The sequence below is a fragment of the Centruroides sculpturatus genome, unplaced genomic scaffold (genome assembly GCF_000671375.1).
Source record: "Centruroides sculpturatus isolate CEXI.00-Female unplaced genomic scaffold, Cexi_2.0 scaffold123, whole genome shotgun sequence".
In the NCBI taxonomy this organism is placed as follows: Eukaryota; Metazoa; Arthropoda; class Arachnida; order Scorpiones; family Buthidae; genus Centruroides; species Centruroides sculpturatus.
The window spans coordinates 670,192-691,234 of record NW_019384538.1 but is presented as its reverse complement, the minus strand read 5'-3'; the positions used below and the strand labels follow the sequence as shown (position 1 = coordinate 691,234).

The 21,043-nt window shown below is 27.6% G+C and overlaps 1 protein-coding gene and 1 long non-coding RNA gene across 2 annotated transcripts in view; both read right to left on the bottom strand.

Annotated features, from left to right (window-relative positions):
- Positions 1-5,057: 5,057 nt before the first annotated feature.
- LOC111623309 (protein SREK1IP1-like) overlaps positions 5,058-21,043 on the bottom strand; it is a 32,519-nt gene continuing 16,533 nt past the window's right edge. The window contains exons 3-6 of the mRNA XM_023365838.1: positions 14,635-14,703; positions 10,590-10,724; positions 8,023-8,092; positions 5,058-5,657 (exon numbers count right to left, since the gene is read on the bottom strand). Of these exons, the coding sequence (XP_023221606.1) occupies positions 5,462-5,657; positions 8,023-8,092; positions 10,590-10,724; positions 14,635-14,703 (470 nt within the window). The 3' untranslated portion in view covers positions 5,058-5,461. The remainder of the gene's footprint in view (positions 5,658-8,022; positions 8,093-10,589; positions 10,725-14,634; positions 14,704-21,043) is intronic.
- LOC111623310 lies at positions 17,574-20,275 on the bottom strand. The gene is made up of 2 exons (XR_002756421.1): positions 20,141-20,275; positions 17,574-17,644 (listed from the first exon to the last, which is right to left on the bottom strand). It is a non-coding gene; the product is annotated as an uncharacterized LOC111623310 (long non-coding RNA).

Below are 21,043 nucleotides of genomic sequence, written 5' to 3'. Positions count from 1 at the left end.
TGCCATGAGCACGTGTAGCTCTCTTTCAAGTGTACTCGAGGATTGTTGTAAATAAATGTTGTTTTAGTTTAAAACGTGGTCGTGGACTTAACTAATTCACGTTTACAGCCTTCTGATAAAGACAGTCTTTGTGGAGATGTAAATGGATGGAGAAAGACGGCCAGGTTTCGTCTAACCGATGGCGGCCATCCATTACCTCCAGAACGATATTTAAAGAAAAGATTCCGTTCTGCGGCAATCGAATTTTTAAATTCAAATTTAAACGCGATTTAGAATTATCATATTCCTAAAATATCATTTTAGCAAAGTTTTTAAATCTCTGGATCAATTAAAATTTTTGAAAAAACTTTAAAAAAATTCTTTTCTTTAATTAAGATATACTCGTGCAATCGGAGCCACGTTTATACTGATTTTAACAGGACATATTTTAATCGGAAGACAACTTTATTCTTATTTATTTTGATTACAATTTATTCGTTTTTCGGACGGGAAAGCATAGCTTTAGACTGCAAACAGTTTTCATTATTATTATAATCATATAACAATATGAACTTACATAATATTTTGAACTTAGGCTACTTAATCTTGTATTTGCATAGTATTACTTTCCCTCTGTTATGTACTGTACAGTACAGAGCACGAAACTATGGCGTGGCCAGTGAACTAGAAACCAATATGGTGACTCTGTAAGGCACATTCTTGTCCTGCAGTGGCGTGCCGCCACTGCTAAAAATATTTTCATTGAAAAGCACAGATGCTATGTTTAAACTGTTTCGTAAGGATGATGAAATCATCTAATTAATATATATAATAAAGGTAAGTGTACAATGTGCGAGACGCTAAAACTCAAAAACGAGTCCCGGTACGATCAAAGAAGTTATATGGTGTGGTAGCCCTCTATCCCCCATCCATGAAGAACGTTCCCGTTTTCACCTGAACGGCGTGCTGTTGAAGATATAAGGGCTGGAAGTTTTGCCCTCTAGAAATTTCTAGAACAGTCCAGAACATTCCAGAGTATTCGAGAGCATTCCACATTCTAGAACGCTCTCGAATGTTGTAGATTGTTCTGGAACATTGTGGACCATTCGAAGCCTTTTTTGTGTGTGTGAGGACCCAACCGAGGTCCGAATTCTTATGTTTAAATAATAACGATAGATTAAATATGAGAGGGAGAGAAAAATTCCTTAATCTAACCAACGCGGCACAAAATAGACAACGAGTCTCGGATGACTCCAACACGTGTTAAACGTCAGAATGAAAAGTTATAAGTCAGAGACAAGTGGTCATATACAGGTAGAACTTTGACCCCAGCGCTCATAAACAATCAATCTAGGGAAAAAATTTCGGAAAAGAGAGATAAATCATTGCATATGATCGTTCGAGTACCCAGATGACAGAAATCGCGAGTAACGGAGCTAAATTATNAGGTCAAAATCACTGACTTCAGTATATACCTAGCAAGAACAACGATCTCCTGCTAACAGTGGCGCCGACTAGCGGCAAATATTGTCTCTAGCTAAGTTTGAACTATTAGTCGAAAGACCAGTTAATCTACCGACTCTGGAGAGACCAATCGAAAAGCGAGGAAGGGGATGAGGGGCCAATCAAAAGTCCGAATAGTGGGAGAAAAAACTATAAATATCCGAAATTCGAGGTCGGAGAGGGCTCTCCTCCGTATTCCACGAAAGGTCGTGATTTATATTGTGGTGTGTCGTCGCCAAGAACTTTGGACTCCGCCGCTTAAACTTCCGATCGTCCGCCTTGCTCAGCGACAGCATCTCGTCCGCCCCGGGGCCAGACAGACGCCAAAGTTCTCTCCTCTCCGCATCTTCGACGAGAAGAACCTAGTGAAGGATTGTCGATTGTCGATGTAAGCATAAATGTTAACAAATAAACGGCTTTCTTTAGTAAAACACGTGTCATCATTTGCCTCCTCCGTCACAGCCCACATACAACCTTCCCTTAGGTTCATCCTGACGCGGGATTAAATTAATAGATCCCACCTAGGAGACGGCAACCCTACACAGGTGCCGTGGAGTGGGTTTCAAGTCCCCTATCTCCACCGGGTTGGCTACCTTACGTATCGGTGAGACTATCCATTGGTGGGGGTATTTAAATCAAGATCCGTCGTGGGTTCGAACGTCAGTTTATTATCAGTGACGAAGGGAAGAACCGAAAAAGAAGTGAAAATTCCAAAGTAGTGCAGTGAGTGAATAAAAACAAACAGTGAGGTGTGAGTAGTCAAATTGATACGGTGACTGAATATAAATCGAAAATAAAGTATGAAAACTGTGTAAAGTTTACTTACAAGTTAGTGTATTTGTTAATAAAAAGTTGATTTGATTTATATTTTATACAATGCCCAAACTTAAAAGAGGAGGAGCTCTTGCCAGTTCTGAATTTTCTTTTGAATATTAAAGTTGATATCGTCGACAATATTATTTTTAGTTGCCAAAATTGCCCTTTGAAATAGCCACTCCGAACAATAAGAAGCGCAGAGTCCAAACGATTAGGAGTTGAAGGTTTAAATTTGGTACACAGTTAGGGTGCGTCGTGAGAACGTACATTAAGACTGTGTGCACACTAGGCGTTTTTAAACGCGCGTTTTAGGCATACATACTCAAACACGCGCTTTTGGCCATGCGTGGTCAAACGCGCGTTGATAGATTTTTGTTAAAACGCGCGTTTTGCGGGCGTCAGCCGAGCGCAAAAAATGCACACTATACATGTTTTATTATAAGTTCTGCATGTGCAACATGTGTCTTAATTAGGATATAAATAAACTTTATTTAAAATCCGAGCCCCTTTGCTCGGCGGGGGGTTTCCCGGGACAACTGCCTGCTCGTTGGGCGGATCCGGCGCCCTGCGCTGAACCCGCAGTTGGTCGATTACAACCGGATTAAGATACGGATTTCGGTTCCGCCCTGCAGCCTCTTTTTGTAGCAGGGTCGCTCTCCGGGGCTTATCCCATTCTTGAGCCGCCCTACTGGCCCCCTTTGAAATTTTCGCTTTATCGGCGATCCTGGGGACCACTGTCCCGTTGGAAGAACCCCTTCGACCCACAAATAAGCCAAAAATAGAAATAATATAAACATGAACGATGCACCTGACTGTGTTCTAGTCTGTCGTTTCATTTTTTACACACATACACGCTTCTTGCACTTGTCAACCAATTTTTTGGGTCGACGACAATGTAATCCCTTTCCAACCACAAAATCCCCATTTTTATTGTAAAAATCGTCATTTAACCTTCAACAATGCAAACGACAATGTATTTCGACAATGATAACAATTGCTTAACGACAATAAAAAGACTAAGCTGATTCTTCTATTCCACACAAATGTATTTATTTATTTTTTCATTTTCGTGTCCAAATTATGCAAATATTATTACCATCGACCTCATTCTTTCACTATTTCTTTCAAACCTTGCTCTACTCGTTACATCTAAGTATTAAAATCTTATAGCAGCGTAGACTGAAAATTCGTATTTACATTTTTTCGCATAACACACACGGCATTTCTAATTTAAGTATCGTCTACCCCTAAATATTACAGGACATTTTTCATTAACATGCTACATTTAAACAAAATGGAAACTCTATAAAGCTAATGAAAAAGACTTGAAAAGCAAAATGCATGGTTCGTCAAGAACTGCTTCGCTTCTCAAACGGTTTTATGATATTTTAAACTTTCCTATAGTTTATAAAAGTTTTCGTTATGTTAATATAATTTATATATTGATTGTGGTGATTATTTTTCTACCGCATACTTCTTTTAGACTGTGTTTCGTCAGTTGTGATTTTGTATTCTGAATAAGCAATATTTCTCTCTCTGATGTTAGCTAAGTATGGATTATATAGTGCGATGGAAAAGTGTCTCCGCAGCGTGGTCACCACTAAGTGGCTGGGCTGATTTGCCGACGTCATAATTTACTTTGCGTCTTTGGACGCGCCATGTCGTTATTTCGTTGGTGGAAGCGCCTGTCGTTTCCACGCCAGTGCGGACGAACTTTAAATCGCACTGTGCCTATTAGAACCATAAGATTTACGTTGATTTTTGTTTACAGTATTTCTTTATATGTAGATAATGGTTTTGAGTAAAGGCTCTTTCTCACTTATAGAAAAATCCGTAAAACGAATTTGAGAAATGTTTCTTTTTTCCATACCATCAAACCAGTGAAGACAATCGTGTCGAGCAACTTCTAACTTTTCATTTACAGAATATGGAAAAGGACTTTCTCGCACCGATAGCAATCAGGGAGAGATTTAAGTCGTTCTGCATTACCAATTTCTTCTGTGAACTGTAGGCACCATTTTGCCACATTGATGCAATTCATTACTGTTTTCTCATATACAGCATCTAATTCACAATGGATTTCTGCTGATGGCATATGCTTCATCCACCAGAAACGAACAGATTGCACCCCCTCACATGTTCAAATCTCCAAGTGGGTCGCCATCTTTATGTCTCTCGTTCATTTCAACGAATGTGCACACATCTGATATAGGATTGCAAACCACAGTGGTCACCTACTGAATTATGGCTACAGTAAGAATACATCTTGTATAAAATTAAATAAAATTTACATGAGCTGCACAACAATAATTATTTCCTTCAAAAAACTCAGTAAAAAAATACAATAACTCCTAAATATTCAGATATCTTTCAATTTCTTAAATTAGAGGTAATATTTTTTCCAATATAACATGTAATGGCCTTTGTATGTAATGAACTTAAAAATTTATACATCATATTTACAAATATTTTTAATTTCTTGTAAAATTGTAATAGAATATGGGAATAATTTGTAAAATCATCTTTTAAATTATAAATTACACATCTGTATCTTAACATTAAAATTGCATGACCATATTAAAATAGTACCAATTTTCGTATTAAATTTTAATTATTGTATGATGTGTATGCATTAATTTAATCACTATCGTGAAATTATGCCCAACTATTTGAATTTCAGTTAAAATTTTTATTGCAAACAGCTATATTTCTTAATTTCAAAATCATGTAATTTTTTGTAAATTGCATATACATGTAACATGTTCTATACTCCAAATAAAAAGTCAAACACCATTATATATGTAGGTATAATTTGTCAAAACAATTATTTTTATTTAAATGGAAATTGAACATTATTATTTGAAGACTCCTAAAAAACTTCCAACTATTTTAAAACTATTCTTTACAGGAGTTCATGTCACATATGTATTATTTATAATTGAGGTAATACAAATGCAAATTTGACAGTAATTTTAATTCGAAAAATATTTTCATTTACATCACTGTCTAAATTGCATACCTTAATATATTGTATTTATTATTTTATATTTCCTTTAATGTTCTTTTATACAGATGAAAGAATTAACAATTTTCAAGATGTGTTTAATATGTCCGAATATATTATTGGATGAGAGAGATTATAAGTTTGACTGCTTCTGATAATTTAACTAGACATGTCACTATCGCTATTGGTCTTACTTTTCCTGTGCTTTTTGGAAGCTTTTTTTGGTTTCTTTTGCTTTTTCTTGTGGCGTTTATGTTTTTTGTGTTTGCGGCGTCGAGTGCTGGAACTGGTGTCGGTATCTATGTCACTCTCACTACCAGAATCAGAATTTCCTGGTGAACGAGATCTTTTCTTCCTGAAAATAATTACAATTGTTTTAAATATATTTAACTTTATATTATTATAATCTTAAGTTTTAATAAATCAACATTACTTTATATAATTCAACATATAACATGTAAAACAATCCATAATATATATATATATATAAAATTAAATATATGTATGCAAAAAGTTGCTGAGATGTTAGAATTATAAAAATGTTGAGATTTTTTAGAATAATCAGATTTGGACGAGATAATATGAAAGCTATGTCATAATAAATGCATTAGTTGTATGAAGTTCAAAAGTTTCCATAATGGCAAAAAAGGTGAAAGTTTCAACTGGTAGTTTTATCACATGACAAAAGTAGAAATGCTATTAACTATAAAGCAGTGTGCTAAGTGTGTCCTTTGTAAGCAAAGTTTGTGTGACAGTGTTAAATTTTCTCACGTTTTTGATTTCAGAAAGACACCCGCATACAATTGTATAATGTCTTGGTATTATAGATTTGAAGAAATGGAGTGTGGCTTTATGATTGACCGAAAAGATGCATATTGTTATACAATTAACAATGTATTTATTTTTCCCAAAATTAATCTTACATGATATACTTTCTTTAAAACAAAATCCAAAATACTTACAGATATAATTGTTTATTCAGCATCTGTGCAGTAAAACCATTTTATTATAAATCAAAGAATGACTGCTTCAAAGTGCATTATGACATTTGCTTCATCAGAATCATATTTTTTGCAATAGAAACTGCACAGCTGTGATGTCAACACTGACAAAAAAAACTAAAAAAATTGTATGCACGCATACTACTGAGGTTGTTTCTCAGAAATGTAACATTTACAAAACAATTAATACTGTATTCATATTTCTTAATAAACTAGACAATATTCTTTTCTTCTTCCAATTGTATTAAATAATTCCATCAATTCAGAAAAAGATAGAAAGTATGAACAACTGCCATGTTTGTCTTTATGCTAGAAAATTCTAGGCTATATCTTGCAAGACTTAGAAAACTTTTTCCCACTTGGTTTTTATATTCCTGTCAAAAGATATCTCTAGCTGTCTGTAAAGTTTACATATCTGTCTGTAGATATAGGAACACATCAAAATAGGACAAATTTGAAGAATATGTATACATGCTTACTCTATGGAATCCATTACATATGATATATATACAGTAGAATCTCATTTTAATGGTTCACTAAACAATAGTTTTCTCAGAATAACAGATTTTTTCCCAGGTCCTGCCAAATCAATGTAACGTTACCTCCTTTAGTAGATCTGTAACTCAGAATAATGGGTCTTGAAAAGTTGAGAAATGCAAAAAAATTTTGTACATGACATTGCTAATATCAAGTAGTTGTATTCAATAAGCAGAAAAAAAGCATTAAAGCAAACAAACATGGATAAGTTTTTTTTAACAAATAGTGAAGTCAACTGAAGTGCTAATGAGCATACATAATTTGCTTTTTTTTTGGCTTACAGTATATACAGTTTCCATCAGTTTTTTCACACACATGTAAGGCATAATACATGATCTTGTAACATACATGTTTCTATAAAATAAAGAATAGAGATCTCAAGAGACTGAATAATTTCAAGTACAGGTATTTCTTATATGTAGGGGGTTAAAGGATATTTTCCTGGATATGCAGGAAATCCATCTTTCTTGATATAATGGATTATTGAAACAACGGGTGATTTTCAGCAGCCCAAGCAATCCATTAAAATGAGATTCTCGTGTGTGTATATATATATATATACATACATACTCATCAAAGATTTAATAAACATCTTATATATTATCGGTTAATATTTATATTAAAAAACTTATTTTCTATGAAAATTTTTTTAATGTTTAATATGATGTTAATATTTCAGATTAATGTACATTAAAAATTTTTAATTTTTTTCTAAAAACTAAATAAATGTCAATTTATTTAATTGTTTAATAAATTAAACAATTGATCTAAATCAGGGCTTCTTTAACTTTTTCACTCACAATGCCCTTTTACCTGAAGATCCCCAGTATACAGGTACTTAAAATAAGTAAACAAACAAAATCTCTTTCTAATAATAAATCATAAAACAATTCATGTATTTAATATCACAGTATATGAAGTATCTTCAAAGTTTCTTGTTTTTCAAACTTGACTAACATCTTGATTTTATAATCATCAATGCTGAAAACACATTGCTTAACAGTAAAATTTTGTACTATGTATTTATAAAATTTTTGCAACCCCCGTTAGAGTTGTGACCCACAGTTTAAGAAGCCCTGACCTAAATAAATGTCTCAAAAATTTTGTGATTATTCAAAAATGTAAACAAAGAAATTTAGAAATTGAAATAAATTATTTCTTTTTTAACTGCTTAAAAAATACCTTTTCAGCTTCTTTCTTTCCTGTTTATCTTGAGATGTATTTTCAGCTGAAGTTTGTTTTGCTTCCATTTCTATATGATATTTAATAATCAAAATATTACATTCAAAATTAAGAAAATTATTCTAAGTAATTCCTTGAAAATATATCATCAAATTTGAAAGATTTGATTAAATTATAATCTTACCTAATTAAATAACACTAACATCTTGTTATGAAATAAGTTATTCACTATTTCTTTATTCAGACATGAATAACCATAATTTTCATTTAAAGATGAAATTGTTATGTTACTTGTCTATTGTGATAAACAATTTAGTTTCACAATAATATCAAATAAAAGCTATAATAATGTTTTAACAATACAATTTTTTCACTGTTTGCTGATTTTAAAAAATATTAATTCTTTCAGTGAATTTTAAAATTGAATATCATTCTAATAACTTCATAATAGATTTATTTATTGTAAATGTAGTCTTAATTTCTTAGTGCATTATTTAATGAGATTTGTAATTTCACCTTTAAAATTGAAATATGAAACATATAATAAAGTTAAATAAAAGCAGGGAACCCACTGCCTGAAAAAATTATTTAGTAATTTGAATAATTTGTGAAAAATTTCAGTCAAATATTTCAGTGCAGTCTTATATTCTCAAAATATGCTGAATACAAGAAGAGAATCTTAATATTTTATTGTGATATAAAAGCCCCATTAAACCTGAATGAGTAATGCTCTACAATCTTCACTATGAATATTATGGATTGTGTATTGTCCAATTTGATAATACGGTTTTTTTATTGCCCCAAAATAATTATTTATTTATTTTTATCTATGATATATTATAATACAATGTTTTAAGTACAAGTAAACAAAAACAAAAAGAAACAAAAATTAATTTATCTATCTATAATGTACCTTATGTAAATACTACAAAGGTTTTTTCCGTTGTAATTATCTTACAATAATAAAACAATACCTTAAATATTACTTACATCATGTCTACATTGCATACACAAAATTTTACAAAAAGATAAAAATAAAGAAAAACCACTTAGAGAAATTCAAGGTCACTATCAATCTAAAAAATGTACACTGAGTATGGAAATGTGTTATAACCCAAAAACCCTGTAAAATTTATAAATATTGCTTCTTGCATTTGTGGCTTTGGTTATCTATTAACTATAATATTTATATAAAAAGATTTTTAGTGAAACAACAAAGGAAATGTAAAAAACACAAACTTTGCATGGGATGTATCATCTAAGAACTTTATCATAAAACAGGAACAAAGAATAGTTAATTATAAGTTGTTTATTTTCAAATCACAAGAAATTAAGATTTATTCATTTCTAACATAGCCAAAAAGTAAATAAAAATATTTTTTGAATTTTATAGTTTTTTTTTTATAGTTATTTTATTGTTTGAATAGTTTTATTTGCAAAAATGATTTGATTAGCAGTGAATGAAAGCCCTGATAAAAGTAAATAAAAAAGATCTTAACACAATGGTATAACAAATCAGTTTCTAAATCACATGACTTCTCAAAACTAATTCATTTGAAAAACATTAAAAAGTTGAACCATTTACAACTTTTTTAATGTTTTTTTTGTGTTGTGAATTGTTTGAATTCTTAGAAAGATTTAAAATACAGAAATTAATTATAAATACAAATGAAAAATATATAAAATTATTTATATATATTATAAAACTTAGCAAAGCATACAATATAAATTGTATACAATAAAGTAATAATTACATCTGATTTCTTCAAATCATATTTTAAAATATTTTAAAGCTCATTAAAATAAATTTGAAAAAATATTGAAATGAAAAATTTAAAACCAAAGTCATGTTTTGATAATATTTTGATATTACTCATCAACATTCCAAACTTGAAATACATCAGAACAGGGTTCCTATTCAAATTTTGTTTTAAATTTTATAACTTTCCCTGATAAAGCTTTGTACAAATTCCCTGACCCTCACATCTCTTATGGTATGGCATATTGGCAAAATAAAACAGCATTTGACTTAATATGCACATATGCTATTGCTTCTTGAACTTTTTAATTACTTATTTTTTCTAATTAATAGTTGTAATAATTTGGCAATTATAAAATATATATAACTAAAAAGAAAATGTTTTATTAAATTGAAGTACAGTTTACTCTGTTGTTAATCCACAACCATAAATCTATACCACTTAGAAAAAAAGAAAAAAATAATTATTTATTTATTATTCATTAACAAATCCTGTATAATTCATGTACAAAAGTATATACTGTATTTTATTAAATTTCTCTTAATAAATTTCCTGAACTTTTTAAAATATTAATAAACTGGAAAAAATAAAATAAAAAATTGTTTTGTTACACAATCAAAATTATTAAAATGAAAAATAATATCATTTAAATTAAAATTATTTATCAATTTTGTACTTTAAATTTTTGGGAAAATTTTGTTTATGTTGGGAGAAATTTTGGGTCTCTAATGGACTGTAAGGATTTTATTTAATATATTAATTTAAATATTTTCCAAAATAAATCTTATATGCAAATAATAGATTTACCTCTGAGTTTTGATAAAGGAGAGATAAATTCTTCATCACTATCTGTTTCAGAACTTGTGCTACTTATGTCCAATACAATATCTTTGTTAGGATTCACTTTCAGGAAGTTACGACACTGGTATGTAAAATGTCCAGCTACAGTTAAAAATTATTCTATATTTTCAAATATCTTACAAGCAGAATAATTAAACAATAAACAAAAATAAATAGAAATAGTTAAATATCAAGTAATTTATTATTAAATTAATATAATTATAAAAATATTACCCATATTAATTTAACAGAACAGAACATATATCAATAAAATATTTAATTTACTTAAACTTAGCATATATAAAATATTATTTCCATATTTTTTAAATGTTTTAATGAGAAGAATTATATCAACATCTTTACAAAACTAAAAAAGATATTTGTTTTCAATACAATTAATATTCATTGATTTAAGTTGTCATTCAATAAGATTATAATCGTATTGCATGCTAAGTTAAATCAAGAAATCTTTATTTTCTTACAAAATTTCATATCGAATTGTAAATGGCTGTAACTTTTGAATTGCATATTCATTTGATAAAGTGTTTTACCAAATGAAAAAATCTTCTTTATATGAAACCATGTCAATCTTCCTATTTGATTATTTCTCACAATTAAGTGTAATACAGTATAAATGACACAAGGCTTTCTTTACATTTATTTGATTCTCCTTTTCCATTTGCAAAGATGCATTTCTATTATACTTTTAGGAAAATTAAATGTATAACAACATAACGGAAAAAGCTGACAGAAGAGGGGCAAAGACCCGAAACACATTTCGGCAAATGGAAAAAGAAAATTAAACAGATATAAAGAAAGCCTTGTGTCATTTATATTATACTTCATTGTGAAAAATAATCAAAAAAAAAACATGTTAAATTGACTGAAAATCTGATGGGTTGGTTAGTCAAAATGTGCTGTTTGATATTAATTTACTACTATTAGTCATACAAACGATGATGCAATTATTCTTAATATACATGTTTATCACACTTATTCAAGATATTTTGCAATTTTAACATTAAGTTCATACACAATTTTAATATTGATATATCAAAAATAAATATATTATTTCCTCAATTTTAAGACATTTATTATATTTTTATTCATTTTTATTTCTTCAAAGTAGACTTGCATCTTAAAACTGATGCATACATGCAGTCCAAAACAACAGTTATAAGTCATTGTAAATGAACAGATCACGTGATACATCATGCACCAATAACAGATGGTTATGGTTGAACTATTAAACAGTCACATTAGTTCAAACAAACTTTGCTTGTAACAGTAATTTCATTTAAAGTTGTTTTTAACATTTAAAAAAGTCTTTGAGACATTACACTGCATTAAAACAAAAAGTTATATATGCATTCCTTTTTACATGTTTTCTTTTTGTAAAACACTATACCAAATGAATATGCAATTTGAAAAGTTATAGCTTGTTACAAAACATTAGAAGAAATACAAATATTGAAGGCAGTTATATATTCAGAACATGTAAATAGAATTGCTAAACATCACCTCTTTCACAGCATTTGTTAACCAGTATTTGGATCATTTTTTAAGTTGTTGTTACTTATCAACATTTAATAAAGTTTATGGAAGAAAAAAATTTTTGACAGTAAAAAAATCTTAGCAAGGCTAGGCAAGATTTTTTATGCCATTTTATAAATTTTAAAATAATTTCTTTTGTCATTTGTATTAATAAAGTTGTGCACACAGTCTGGAAACTTTTTGATTATATCTTGTATATTAATGAAGCAATATTCATTATTAAATATTATTTTAAAAGAAAATAATGTTATTAAACATGAAAGTGAATGTAAATCAAGCAAGATATTAATTAACATTGCAAAAACTATGAAAAAACTGCATCCAATCCTAAATTTTTGTAATCAAGTATCATATATCTGCAAAGATGATAGTTGAATCATAAAACAAGCTCCCCAAAATCCGAGGTCATCTTATAGGACAGATACAAAAAAAATTGGATGAAATTTATATAAATTAAAACCATTATAAAAAGTGGACAAACTGTAATTATTTACTAGTATAGAGTGGGGTATGTCCACAAAATAGAATAGCCCATACAATGTTTTTGTGATGAATAGTCAAGGTCACCCCGAATCAGTGTGAATGTTTGCAACAATAGCAAGGCAGTGCTGCCAGACGCAAGAAAATAGAATTTTTTCATTCGAAAAATTACGAATTGGACATAATTCCGTATACACCATACAGTATTATTATCCAGATGATAATACTGATGATCACTGATCTAAACTAAATTTATAGGCTGTTGATAGTTTGGGGGTCATCTTATAGGACAGATATATGCTGAAACTATAAAAGTTCGACAAAAATTTATGCCTCGTCTTATCTGCGCAGATATATAGTATTAAACAGGATTTCCTCAGATTATTACTTTCCCAGCTGTTATATAAAACAGAGAGAAAGTATGGTGAGTGTGTAAAAATCTTTTACACCACTCACCATAGACTAAGGACACCTTAAAATGTTGAGTAATACAAAAAAAATTTGAAGGTAATTTCTATATGTATAGATGTTAGTGTGTGTGTGAGTGGGGAGCACGATATTATTCTTCCTTTTTGAAGCCTAATAACTCCTGTACCTTTTGTTGAAAATTTCTGAAATTTTGAATGGCAGTTTGTTGTTATTAGGTTAATTGATGCTATTAAATTTTGGTGATTAAAGGTAGAGGGGAGTGGAGAGATAAAGAGAGTCGTGTGTATCTCCATTAGGATCAGACTTAATGGCAATTTTACTCATTATTAGCATTTACAATCTTTTTATAAAACCCATCCATATCTTCAAAATCAAGCTTTTTGCCATTTTATAATTGTTAAAAATATAAAAAGTTTTTTAATAAATTATGATAACAGATGGTGCCACCAAATGTTGTCAGAAAAGTTAAGCAACTCGTTACTGGATTTCTTTTTACTAAACATTAAATGTAGAAACTGTCATTTTAATTACAGGTATGCAATTAAGTTTTCATCTTTTAATTGGGGTTTTAATGTTAATTGGGGGGAGGGAGGAAATCTATCATTGCCAAACTTTTCCTAATGTAACTGAAAATAAATAAATAAACCAACCCTGTACTTTAATAAAAAATCATTCATACAACTAATATAACAGAAAATAATGTTCATTTAAAATGCAACGTTCTGCTTGAAAGTACCCAATTTTAATTTGCCATAAAAATTAACGATTCAAGATATATAAAAGCAACAAATGGCACTTGTGGAAAAACCCATCAAATTTAATGGAGATTTTTTTCATACTGCAAGATGACATAGAAGTTGAATTGTGAGCATTATTGTCCAATCATGGTCTGGTATGCCCGATGATGCAGCCATCAAGATCTTCCAATCTGGATTTCTTTCTGTGGGGTTACATGAAAGATATGGTTTATGCAACTTTGGTCAGAGACTTTCAAGAACTTCTGGAGTGCATCATTGCAGCCATTGACACTGTGAGACAGGACATACTGCAGCTGACATAGCAAAAAATTGCCTTGATGATATCACTGTGACTGCTGGTGTGCACAGAGATATGGTAATTTTTTCAATGAAATTTGATGAGTTTTTCTCTCATATAAACTCTTTGATGAACTTATATCTTTAATCATTAACTTTTTATAGCCAAATCAAATTGGGTACTTTCAAGCAGAACAATGTGTATTTTACATACCACTAATGAACTATAGAATATAGAATGCATTAAGAATAGTTGCAATATAAAGTAAAAATATGTGAAAACAATAAGAAAAAGGAATATATAATTGTTGCTAAATTAATTTGATTTTAAGACATAAAATATTTATGCTTTCATTTTTTGCAATTTTTCATTTTTATGTCCTTTCTTTATGAAAAATATTCTTTTAACTTTTAAGATTTATAAAATATATTTTCTTAATAAAAATAATTTAAATTAAAAATTAAAATCTGATTAAAATAAAAATTAATGATAGAATAGCTTTCATTATACTTACGATAGCCACATTTTTTGCAGGCTGGTCGTACACTATCCGATGTTTGGTTGGTCAATCTTGCCATCAAATCTAAATTGAATTATTGAATTTAGATTGAATTATTTATTAATATAGTATAGTCTTTAAAGTTATATTTCTATGATTAAATATATAATTAATAACAAAATCTTTAATATAAAAAATAATGTTTAATAAATGAACAGACAGATTAAATAAAAATGAAATAAACTTACATCTTTTAACAAGAAAACATTTTAAAATAAACTTTTTTTTTATTAATGTTTAAGTTTCATAATTAAACTTATAAGAACATACGCACACAAAATTTTTTCCTTTTGTGAAGTCTTGAGGAAATTTCAAGATTTATTTTAGAATTCAAAAAGAAATGCATTCAAAATTGTTATTTGAATGATTAATGTCTTGATCTTACATAAAATTAAATGGTTCTGTGTAAGACAATACATGTTTTAACAACTTAAATGATTGATACATCTTTTATATTTCCAAAGATGACTTCAAATTTTCATACTGTCAAATATATTTCTGCTTTGGTTCTTGAATAAACTTGTGTAATATATTTTTGCTTATGTTTAATATTGTTATTTTTTGTTAACACTTTTTAACTATTTAGATCTTAATATTATATTATTTTATTACATACATTAGTTACATAGTTATTAATTGAGTAAGGGTTACGGTTATTATCAAAACATAGCCCAACATGATTATTTTCAAAATTAAATTAATCTAACTTTATTTTAATGAAGCTATACTAATTGATTGTAAAAAAAAATTATACATGAAAAACTAGCATATCAACATTTTATTACAAATATTTTTATTTCACAACTAACAGAAAAAAAATTATTTTGATCAGTCAAAATGCTTTTTAGAGTACTTTACTTCTTGAATATTTCATTTTAGTTGACCTATATAATTATGAAACAAGTAATTCATTTTACATAACAAGTAAATAATGATTTGTTCAAACAGTTTTCACAATCTTGTATGGAAAACACAATTAAAATAATTTAAATTATTATGGAATGTTTAAAATAAATCTATATTAGTATATTTCCTATACAATATATGTTGTGGATGACTGGATGAAGATATAGCATCTAAAATTGAAATTTATGTCAAAAACCATTAAAATGATATTTTAGACTGAATTAGATTTAGATTGTGCTGTTTTAATCTGCATAAAAGATTTTCCATTTAAGTAGATTTGCATGGACACAGTTTTATAAACAAAATTTATTCTAAAATACTTGTTCCAAATCAGTACATTTTAACACAAATTCTTTAATATAATACCAAATACAGATAAATACAGTTCTTTATTCACAATTAGAAATTTACTCCGAAAAAAATATAAATAATACCAAGTCCAAAGTGTATACATTATATGGGTCACAGGATCCAAAATAACAGCCTACATTTTATCAAATTAACATATTACGACACACAGATTACACCAGCAACTGTACCAAAACCGTAATGCAGCCATACAACAACAGCAATATAAAGGTTTATCGTTCGACATACACACAAAAACCGTCAAAGTTCGGGGCTAAAGAGCGAACGTTAAAGAATCTAGTGCATCGTAAGCAATAATGCATCCTATCGAACCATCAGATCCCAAGTATATCATGATAATTATACTTACTCATTTCTGTAAAATTTCAATTGGCAATTAAGATATTAAACTTAATTGCCATTTACTCATGCTTAAGGGCCGTCCACAAATGACATCCACACTGGGAGGGAAGGATTACGANATGTTTTTTTTGTGTTGTGAATTGTTTGAATTCTTAGAAAGATTTAAAATACAGAAATTAATTATAAATACAAATGAAAAATATATAAAATTATTTATATATATTATAAAACTTAGCAAAGCATACAATATAAATTGTATACAATAAAGTAATAATTACATCTGATTTCTTCAAATCATATTTTAAAATATTTTAAAGCTCATTAAAATAAATTTGAAAAAATATTGAAATGAAAAATTTAAAACCAAAGTCATGTTTTGATAATATTTTGATATTACTCATCAACATTCCAAACTTGAAATACATCAGAACAGGGTTCCTATTCAAATTTTGTTTTAAATTTTATAACTTTCCCTGATAAAGCTTTGTACAAATTCCCTGACCCTCACATCTCTTATGGTATGGCATATTGGCAAAATAAAACAGCATTTGACTTAATATGCACATATGCTATTGCTTCTTGAACTTTTTAATTACTTATTTTTTCTAATTAATAGTTGTAATAATTTGGCAATTATAAAATATATATAACTAAAAAGAAAATTACTCATCAAAGATTTAATAAACATCTTATATATTATCGGTTAATATTTATATTAAAAAACTTATTTTCTATGAAAATTTTTTTAATGTTTAATATGATGTTAATATTTCAGATTAATGTACATTAAAAATTTTTAATTTTTTTCTAAAAACTAAATAAATGTCAATTTATTTAATTGTTTAATAAATTAAACAATTGATCTAAATCAGGGCTTCTTTAACTTTTTCACTCACAATGCCCTTTTACCTGAAGATCCCCAGTATACAGGTACTTAAAATAAGTAAACAAACAAAATCTCTTTCTAATAATAAATCATAAAACAATTCATGTATTTAATATCACAGTATATGAAGTATCTTCAAAGTTTCTTGTTTTTCAAACTTGACTAACATCTTGATTTTATAATCATCAATGCTGAAAACACATTGCTTAACAGTAAAATTTTGTACTATGTATTTATAAAATTTTTGCAACCCCCGTTAGAGTTGTGACCCACAGTTTAAGAAGCCCTGACCTAAATAAATGTCTCAAAAATTTTGTGATTATTCAAAAATGTAAACAAAGAAATTTAGAAATTGAAATAAATTATTTCTTTTTTAACTGCTTAAAAAATACCTTTTCAGCTTCTTTTTTTCCTGTTTATCTTGAGATGTATTTTCAGCTGAAGTTTGTTTTGCTTCCATTTCTATATGATATTTAATAATCAAAATATTACATTCAAAATTAAGAAAATTATTCTAAGTAATTCCTTGAAAATATATCATCAAATTTGAAAGATTTGATTAAATTATAATCTTACCTAATTAAATAACACTAACATCTTGTTATGAAATAAGTTATTCACTATTTCTTTATTCAGACATGAATAACCATAATTTTCATTTAAAGATGAAATTGTTATGTTACTTGTCTATTGTGATAAACAATTTAGTTTCACAATAATATCAAATAAAAGCTATAATAATGTTTTAACAATACAATTTTTTCACTGTTTGCTGATTTTAAAAAATATTAATTCTTTCAGTGAATTTTAAAATTGAATATCATTCTAATAACTTCATAATAGATTTATTTATTGTAAATGTAGTCTTAATTTCTTAGTGCATTATTTAATGAGATTTGTAATTTCACCTTTAAAATGAAATATGAAACATATAATAAAGTTAAATAAAAGCAGGGAACCCACTGCCTGAAAAAATTATTTAGTAATTTGAATAATTTGTGAAAAATTTCAGTCAAATATTTCAGTGCAGTCTTATATTCTCAAAATATGCTGAATACAAGAAGAGAATCTTAATATTTTATTGTGATATAAAAGCCCCATTAAACCTGAATGAGTAATGCTCTACAATCTTCACTATGAATATTATGGATTGTGTATTGTCCAATTTGATAATACGGTTTTTTTATTGCCCCAAAATAATTATTTATTTATTTTTATCTATGATATATTATAATACAATGTTTTAAGTACAAGTAAACAAAAACAAAAAGAAACAAAAATTAATTTATCTATCTATAATGTACCTTATGTAAATACTACAAAGGTTTTTTCCGTTGTAATTATCTTACAATGATAAAACAATACCTTAAATATTACTTACATCATGTCTACATTGCATACACAAAATTTTACAAAAAGATAAAAATAAAGAAAAACCACTTAGAGAAATTCAAGGTCACTATCAATCTAAAAAATGTACACTGAGTATGGAAATGTGTTATAACCCAAAAACCCTGTAAAATTTATAAATATTGCTTCTTGCATTTGTGGCTTTGGTTATCTATTAACTATAATATTTATATAAAAAGATTTTTAGTGAAACAACAAAGGAAATGTAAAAAACACAAACTTTGCATGGGATGTATCATCTAAGAACTTTATCATAAAACAGGAACAAAGAATAGTTAATTATAAGTTGTTTATTTTCAAATCACAAGAAATTAAGATTTATTCATTTCTAACATAGCCAAAAAGTAAATAAAAATATTTTTTGAATTTTATAGTTTTTTTTTTATAGTTATTTTATTGTTTGAATAGTTTTATTTGCAAAAATGATTTGATTAGCAGTGAATGAAAGCCCTGATAAAAGTAAATAAAAAAGATCTTAACACAATGGTATAACAAATCAGTTTCTAAATCACATGACTTCTCAAAACTAATTCATTTGAAAAACATTAAAAAGTTGAACCATTTACAACTTTTTTAATGTTTTTTTTGTGTTGTGAATTGTTTGAATTCTTAGAAAGATTTAAAATACAGAAATTAATTATAAATACAAATGAAAAATATATAAAATTATTTATATATATTATAAAACTTAGCAAAGCATACAATATAAATTGTATACAATAAAGTAATAATTACATCTGATTTCTTCAAATCATATTTTAAAATATTTTAAAGCTCATTAAAATAAATTTGAAAAAATATTGAAATGAAAAATTTAAAACCAAAGTCATGTTTTGATAATATTTTGATATTACTCATCAACATTCCAAACTTGAAATACATCAGAACAGGGTTCCTATTCAAATTTTGTTTTAAATTTTATAACTTTCCCTGATAAAGCTTTGTACAAATTCCCTGACCCTCACATCTCTTATGGTATGGCATATTGGCAAAATAAAACAGCATTTGACTTAATATGCACATATGCTATTGCTTCTTGAACTTTTTAATTACTTATTTTTTCTAATTAATAGTTGTAATAATTTGGCAATTATAAAATATATATAACTAAAAAGAAAATGTTTTATTAAATTGAAGTACAGTTTACTCTGTTGTTAATCCACAACCATAAATCTATACCACTTAGAAAAAAAGAAAAAAATAATTATTTATTTATTATTCATTAACAAATCCTGTATAATTCATGTACAAAAGTATATACTGTATTTTATTAAATTTCTCTTAATAAATTTCCTGAACTTTTTAAAATATTAATAAACTGGAAAAAATAAAATAAAAAATTGTTTTGTTACACAATCAAAATTATTAAAATGAAAAATAATATCATTTAAATTAAAATTATTTATCAATTTTGTACTTTAAATTTTTGGGAAAATTTTGTTTATGTTGGGAGAAATTTTGGGTCTCTAATGGACTGTAAGGATTTTATTTAATATATTAATTTAAATATTTTCCAAAATAAATCTTATATGCAAATAATAGATTTACCTCTGAGTTTTGATAAAGGAGAGATAAATTCTTCATCACTATCTGTTTCAGAACTTGTGCTACTTATGTCCAATACAATATCTTTGTTAGGATTCACTTTCAGGAAGTTACGACACTGGTATGTAAAATGTCCAGCTACAGTTAAAAATTATTCTATATTTTCAAATATCTTACAAGCAGAATAATTAAACAATAAACAAAAATAAATAGAAATAGTTAAATATCAAGTAATTTATTATTAAATTAATATAATTATAAAAATATTACCCATATTAATTTAACAGAACAGAACATATATCAATAAAATATTTAATTTACTTAAACTTAGCATATATAAAATATTATTTCCATATTTTTTAAATGTTTTAATGAGAAGAATTATATCAACATCTTTACAAAACTAAAAAAGATATTTGTTTTCAATACAATTAATATTCATTGATTTAAGTTGTCATTCAATAAGATTATAATCGTATTGCATGCTAAGTTAAATCAAGAAATCTTTATTTTCTTACAAAATTTCATATCGAATTGTAAATGGCTGTAACTTTTGAATTGCATATTCATTTGATAAAGTGTTTTACCAAATGAAAAAATCTTCTTTATATGAAACCATGTCAATCTTCCTATTTGATTATTTCTCACAATTAAGTGTAATACAGTATAAATGACACAAGGCTTTCTTTACATTTATTTGATTCTCCTTTTCCATTTGCAAAGATGCATTTCTATTATACTTTTAGGAAAATTAAATGTATAACAACATAACGGAAAAAGCTGACAGAAGAGGGGCAAAGACCCGAAACACATTTCGGCAAATGGAAAAAGAAAATTAAACAGATATAAAGAAAGCCTTGTGTCATTTATATTATACTTCATTGTGAAAAATAATCAAAAAAAAAA